At 56.1% G+C, this 6896-nt stretch overlaps 1 protein-coding gene across 2 annotated transcripts; it reads right to left on the reverse strand.

Moving 5' to 3' along the window:
- Positions 1-810: 810 nt before the first annotated feature.
- MRTO4 (MRT4 homolog, ribosome maturation factor) lies at positions 811-6875 on the reverse strand. Of its 2 annotated transcripts, none has more exons than XM_004603386.2 (8): positions 6710-6875; positions 4451-4509; positions 3639-3742; positions 3001-3082; positions 2833-2900; positions 2510-2661; positions 2080-2156; positions 811-1979 (listed from the first exon to the last, which is right to left on the reverse strand). In XM_004603386.2, exons 1-8 carry the CDS (start codon positions 6735-6737, stop codon positions 1824-1826), a joined length of 726 nt encoding a protein of 241 aa, XP_004603443.1. In that variant the 5' UTR covers positions 6738-6875; the 3' UTR covers positions 811-1823. The 2 variants fall into 2 exon arrangements, with proteins under 2 accessions (XP_004603443.1, XP_054994216.1); XM_055138241.1 differs by having other exon boundaries at positions 3639-3806; positions 6710-6874.
- Positions 6876-6896: the final 21 nt, after the last annotated feature.

Raw genomic sequence — 6896 nt, forward strand, 5'->3', positions numbered from 1 at the left:
ACCTGGGAGTCACTGCTGACAGGGCAGAACCAGGAATAGCAGCGTGCAGAGTTACCAGGCTGAAAACCGCTATTCTCAGGCATGGCTACTGGGTGTCCCCCCAGCCCGAGCGAGCTTGATCTGAAGGAGAGCCACATGCCTGCTTTCCTTAGGTAACTGATGAAAGCACTATTAGAGCAGTGCCCCCCACCTCCATACCACCAAAGAGTTTTCTGCATGCCATGGGTCAGTTTTTGTGGGGGTTTTGGCCATAACTAGTACTGCTCAGGGTATACTTCCTCCTGGCTCTGTGTCTGAGTGTCATTTCTCCCAGTTCTCAGACCACGTGATGTCATAAACCAAACCCAGGCCTCCTGCATGTAAGAGTCCCGGCGCTCTGAGCCCTTTTTTACAATTTCTTGAAGTAGTTTTTTGCCACTTTTGTTTTAGCTAAAGCTACTTGTCACCTTGTCATCCTCAAGATCCTTCCTTAGTTCCGGGGTTGGAGCTTACAGTGCTGGATATCACAGCAGGTGGGGAGCTTGCCTTGCCTATGGCACCACTAGAAGTCGTTCCTTTTTTTAAAAGTATAACATTTTATTTGGAAGTTTGGAGACTGAGGGAAAGAAACTGCTCAAGAGAGAACGTGGGCTTCACCATCATGGAAAGGGAGCCCCAGTACACATGCCGGTATTAAAGTATGAAGTTAGGAAAGTCCATGTCTCGAGGGGAGATGTGGGCGACACACGTGCTCAGGTAACATGTGCCAAGAGTCACTACTGAGTGTAGATCCATGAGTAGCCCTGAGCATCATGACATGTGCTTCAAAAACCAAGAACAAAACAACTGTTGAATATATTATCCATCAGAGAAAAGTAAATCCAAACCACAACAAAGGCTACTTCATACCTATCAGGACAGATTAAAAAAAAAAAACAACTTGGAAAAACTGAAAGTTCATACACTGAAGTGGCAGAATGTAAAATGATGCAACTGCTCTGGAAAGTAAGCTGTCAGCTCCTCAAAAGATCCAACAGGCCAGAGAGAACTCGAAATTAACAGACAATGGCTTGCACGAAGCCAGTCCTGGTTTGATCCCTATAACTGCACATGGTTCCCCAAGCACTACCAGGAGTGATCCATGCGCAGAGCCAGGCATAAGCTCCACACCCTGTCAAGTGTGGCCCAAAGCCCACATACACACACACAAAAAGTTACCATGTAACCCAGCAGTTAGATCTCTTAGACTTACTGTTGGGTTTTGGGACTGTATCTGGCTATCATCAGGGCTTAGTCCTGGCAGGCTCAAGGGATCACGTAAGTGTCAGTGTCAGGGATCAAGTCTGGGGTGGACACGTACAAGACAAAGCACCCCACCTTTGTCTACTACTGCCCGAGGTTTTCTTGCTTTGGGTTATTTTGTGATTGCTTTATAAATTTGTCTATTACTTGTCACATCTTTTTCCAGTCACTGATGGGCACTTGAGTTGTTCCCCTAAGCTTTTGCAAAATGCTGCAGTCCGCACTGGGATGGGGTGGGGGGTGTGCTCAGAGGCTGAGCACCCCCAGCAGAGGGTATGCCCGGGCATGCCTGTGTGAAGGTGGCTGGGCCTGGCCTGCCCAAGGGGCTGGAGCGCTAAGTGGGAGGTTTGTGTATGGAGAGCCCCGAGATCACACAAAAGAAAGGCTAGTTCTTTTCTGAGAAAGTCCGTGTGCAGCCTGCAGGGAGAACCCTGCTCATGAGGTTTCATCTTTGAGAGCAAGTCTGTCCCTAACGTCCTGCCGTGCCTCAGACACAGGTGGGCACAGTCCCATCCACAGGAGCACAGAAGCTCCAGCGCACATCAGCTGTCGTCTTCGTCCTCTGACTCATCTGCAGACTCGGGCGCGCTCTCTGGCAGCTCGTCCTCTTCTCCCATCTGCTGGAACCGCCCCGATTCCGCATCCCACATGTACTGTACAGTCACCTTGAACTCTGCCATCTCGTACCCGAAAAGCTTCTGCAAGAGACAAAGGCAGTAAGGGGCCCAGGGTGGAGAGTGCAGTGGTGTGTGTGGTGCCCGGGCCCGCTGGCCACCGTGGGTACAAGTGGCTACTCACCAGGACTCGGGCCTGCTCGGGGGTCAGCACGTCGCCCTCCTTGCACACCTCATAGTCGGAGAGCAGGGTCACCACACCTGCAGAGAGGGGTCCACAGTCACTAGGTCACCCCCCCCCTCGCCCCTGTCCCAGGGCTCGGGGGAGCTCCGCGGCCTGGGAGGGTTTTGGGAGCCACAGTGCCCTCTCACCCCCAGGGTGCAGTATCCAAGCTCTGAATTCTCATCCCCCATCAACTTTTGCCCCCGTGATGGCGGCACCCCCCTTATCTCCGTTAAGTGCCTATTTTGTTTTTGAGTCATATGCAGCAGTGCCCAGGGGCCAACCTAGGCCTACTGCCCGCTGAACTCTTTTCCCACAAGAACACAGGAAGTAGAGGCCTGACTGGCAGGGAGAGGTGCTCTCAGCGCCAAGCTGGGCCCTTGTCTTATACCTCTCTTGAGGGCAGTGGGCAGGCCCAGCTGCCTGAGCTGTGGCTCCATGGAGTGCGGGAACTGCTCCAGTGGCCCTGGGTCCAGGCTCACGGTGAAAGTGGCTTTGTTTCCGGCCCGGGCATAGTCCATTTCGGAGAATTTTGTGAACCACCTTGAGGAGGAGAGAAGAGGTGGGAAGGGAGGTTCCTGCCTGGCACCCCAGCCCGCCTGCAGTCAGGCTCCCTAGGCCCCCTCCTCACCAGGGACAGACTAGTCCCAGAGCACCAGGACCCGTACAAACCCCTGGGGATTCCTCCCCCTCCCGCTCCTCGCAAACACTCACTCGTTCACTTCCTCTTTGGTTCGATTGGTGAAAAGGAGACCAACTTCCCCTCTCAATTTCTTGCTGACCTAAGAAAGTGGGGTTGGGTCTGCGTCGGTGTCACTGGAGCAGAGGGGCTCAGGCAGGGACCAATTCCGTCCCGGGGAGGGGCAGACACCAAAGGCTCACCTGGTGCAGGTTGTCTTTGTACTCGTCAGCTGGGCTTCGACCCAAGGCCACCATCATCACTTTGTTTTTGCCAAAGAACATTCTACAGAGAAAGGGGTATTGCCGAAGGAACAGCCCCGCTCCAGCCCTGGGCCCCTCCACCTGCCCAAGCTTTTTTTTTTTTTTTTTTTTTTTTTGCTTTTTGGGTCACACCCAGCAATGCACAGGGGTCACTCCTGGCTCATGCACTCAGGAATCACCCCTGGCGGTGCTCAGGGGACCATATGGGATGCTGGGATTTGAACCCAGGTCGGCCGCGTGCAAGGCAAACGCCCTACCCGCTGTGCTATCACTCCAGCTCCAGCCACGCTGTCTTAGCCCGGTTCCGTGGGATGATCTGTCCTGCTTCACACCAAAGGCCGCTCAAGCCTCTCTATCCTGGTGTGTAACCCCAAGCACACGCGACACTCCACACAGAGTACGCAGGGCCTGGTATGCCTGGTGTGACCCCCGGCTCTCCTGGCTCTCTGGGAGTGGGTGGGGGGATGGGTGCAGTCCTGGACCACTCCTGATGGGGCTCAGGGGACCACATGGGGTCCTGAACCCCAGCGGGTGTGTGCAAGGCAAGCCCCCCACCCCCTCTCAGGCCCCAAGCTCACCGGCTGTGCTTCCAGGCATTGCGGATGTCCTTCAGTTTGCTGTTCCTCATGTTGGCCACGGAGAAGATGAAAAGGTACTTGTAGGTGTCCACACATTTCCGAAGCTGTGAGACAATTCAGGGGGCACTGGAGTCCAGGGGGCAGGCACACCTGCTAAGTCCCCTGCAACTGCACGGGCAGTGCGGAGGGTGTGTGTGTGGGGGGGTGTCTTCACCCCACCCAGGGGTCAGGCCTGGCTGCCGTCAGCAGCGGGGTGGCCCCCTCTCTGCTCTGACTCAACCCTGGGGCTGACCGAGCAGCAGCTACTCGAGGCTACTTGCTCCAGGGGGAGGGAGCTCAGGCAGCGGTCACAGCCCGGACAGGGTGGTCTAAAGGAAACAACGTTCCTGGGGGATGCCCACTCGGCCAGCTGCAGCCACCCAGTACTAGGCTGGTGCCTCTTCCGACTGCAGGGATGCCCTCGTCCGTCCTTGGGCAGACTGAAAGCCGCCTTCCCATCCCCCAGGGCCAGCCTAATGGAGCCGTAGGCTCGGTCTTTGTCTTTTTCTTTAAAGCCTGCTGACAGGGGCTGGAGCGATAGCACAGTGGGTAGGGCGTTTGCCTTGCCCGCAGCCGACCCGGGTTCGAATTCCAGCATCCCATATGGTCCCCTGAGCACCGGCAGGAGTAATTCCTGAGTGTAGGACCAGGAGTAACCCCTGTGCATTGCCGGGTGTGACCCAAAAAGAAAAAAAAAAAAGCCTGCTGACAGCCTCAGCGCATCTCAGCAAGCACCTGCGAGGCCCAGAAGCAGAGCGAGCACAAGGCCTTACCTCTTCTATCAGGTTCTGTTTCAGTTCCAGGCCCTTCTTGGCAGTCTTGGTGAGGGACACTGACAGAAAAAGAGGAGGAGTAAGGGTGACACAGCAGCACTGGAGCCTAGAGACACGCCCCTTCACCTGGGGGCTCTCAACAGAACCCAGCCGAGAGAGGGAGCTGAGCTAGAACGTTATTCTCAGGGTCCTCAGCACACCTAAATCTTTGGAATTCCCGAGCCTGTCACAATTGGATGATGCTGCGCGCTCTCCTAGCTGACCTGGAAATGCACACTGAGGTGTGGGGGTGGGTGGGGCTTCCTGCTCCTGCAGCAGACCCGGCCAGTGGCAGATGCAGGCTCCCAGGGGCCTGGAGTCAGGAACCAGACCAGGACTGCGCTGACTAGAGTCTCCGCCCATGCCAGGCGGTTATGCCTCTCTGCAGGGGGTTCATCCCTGCATTATAACGGCAGCTTCAGGTCCAACTGCCCCTTCTTCAGACTATGGCCCCAAACAGTGTCCAATCATGTCACACTGAACAGAGCATTGAGGGTTGTAAAGTCCTGGGTGTCCCCCCAGAAGAGGCTACCCTCCTCCTAACCCAGCCCAGTTTTCACATCCTTTCATAAGGGTTACGCACAGGAAGGAAATGGACCACTCAGGAGGCAAACGAAACATAGCATCCATGCTAAGCTTCCCTGCATGCTGCCACCATGTGGTCCATGAGCAGGATATCTCACTTGGATTACTGACCTTAGTTTCCATTCTTGTCATTTGCTCCCATGCTCAAGAAATGGACAAAAAGTTTTTATTTTTAGGACCACACACGTCTGTGCTCAGGGCTTACTCCTGGCAGGACTCAGGACTGAGCCCCAGGTGGCTGCATGCAAGGGGCTAGCCTAGGGGATTGATTCCCCAGCCCTCCACATCCAGAGCACAGTGCCAGGTCCCTGAGCGCAGAGCCAGGAAGAAGTCCTGAGCATTGCCAGGAGTGGCCCCCCAACAAAAATGAAACAAAGTCAAGGGGCTGGAGAGTCAGTACAATGGGCAGTGTGCTTGCCTTGCACACGGCTGACCCAGGTTCCATCCCAGGCACCCCACTGGGAAGTGAGCCTTGTGCAGAGCCAGGAGTAAACCCTGAGCAATACCATGAGTGGCCAACCTCCAGCCACCCCCCAAAGCAAAGTGAAACAAAGTCTTTCCTTGGCTCTCACCAGGTCCATCCCAATTTTAAGCAGAGTCCTGTGAGGCCTTGCCCACTCCGTCCTTCCACCCCCTTTCTCTCCCTCTGCCCCCACCACACTGGCTCCTGTCTCTCCTTTCTTGGGGGCTTGACTGTATTCCCTCTCCATGAAACATCAGCACCCGCTAGGTAACTTATGGGTCACTCCTTCCTTTCCTCAGGTGTTTCCTCATCTGTAACTTCATCAGAGATTTCCTCTGGTCATTTATACAAAACAGCACTTTCTCTCTTTTAAAATTTTATTCTGCATTCTGGGCCACTCCTGACAGTGCTCAGAGGAACAAGTAGTAAAGGGATCAAACCTCTCACAAAGCCAAGCAAATGCTCCAGCCCTTCCGGGCATTTCCCTGCCCCCTCTCCTCTATCGACTCCAGGGTCCTCCTCACTCCCATCTGACTGTTGGTATTGGGGAGGGAGTTTCCCCCTAAAATCCCCAGCTCCCCGTGAGCTAGGCCTTTCCTTGTTCTAACTGCTGTAAAGCCCCAACACCTCGAAAGGCTGGATTGATTATTCGCTGCCTGAACCTACTCGGGAACTGGGGTTGACAGTTTAGGGAGTCTGGCCCGGCCCTGCGAACATCCCAATGTTGAGCAGGCTCAGCAGAAGGAACTTCAAGTACAAAACTCCAGACCTCGAGGGAGATGGCCCAAGGGGCCGGAGCTCATGCTCGGCACGTCAGGGCCCTGCATTCCAGCACCGCCACCGCTGGGTGGGGACCCCCTCCCCAAACTAGAAAATTCCCCCCAGACCAAAAAGATCTAGATATCAGCATGAAACTGCGTGGAAGGGAAGAAGGAAAACAAAATCAGGCGAGCTGGGTGGTGAGCGTGTAGCCCAAATACAAAAGTCTGATAGAGCCGAGGGAAGGAACTGCGCCGGAAGAGAGATCGCGCGCAGTTTTCCCAGCCCGACGGCTTGGGAAAAGCCTCGCAAGGGGCAAGGCAGCGTCTGCCCCCGCGCTCAGGCCGGTCCCCCGGCCCCTCTCCGCGCTCAGGGTAGCCCACGAGCCCCAAGCCCCCTCCCCCGGCGCCCACCTTTCTGGTCCCGCTTGGACTTGGGCATCGCGCTGCAGACACGTGCGGCGGAAGGTCCGGCGGGCTGCGAGGACCCCGGCGGCGCGGGGGCTTCTGGGACAGGCGCCGGGGCTGCCCTCGCGCGTGCCTGACGCGCCCCGTCCCGCCCCGAGGCGGCCGCCCGCGGTTCCCGTGCGCCTGTGCGCGC

This window comes from Sorex araneus, chromosome 5 (assembly GCF_027595985.1).
Source record: "Sorex araneus isolate mSorAra2 chromosome 5, mSorAra2.pri, whole genome shotgun sequence".
Taxonomy (NCBI): domain Eukaryota; kingdom Metazoa; phylum Chordata; class Mammalia; order Eulipotyphla; family Soricidae; genus Sorex; species Sorex araneus.

Coding starts and splice junctions, on each gene's coding strand:
- MRTO4 (XM_004603386.2), bottom strand. CDS start 6,737: ATGCCCAAGTCCAAGCGGGACCAGAAAG. Junction 3,743..4,450: donor AACAGAACCTGATAGAAGAG/GTAAGGCCTTGT, acceptor ATTGTCTCACAG/CTTCGGAAATGTGTGGACAC. Junction 2,901..3,000: donor ACAAAGACAACCTGCACCAG/GTGAGCCTTTGG, acceptor CCACTTTCTTAG/GTCAGCAAGAAATTGAGAGG.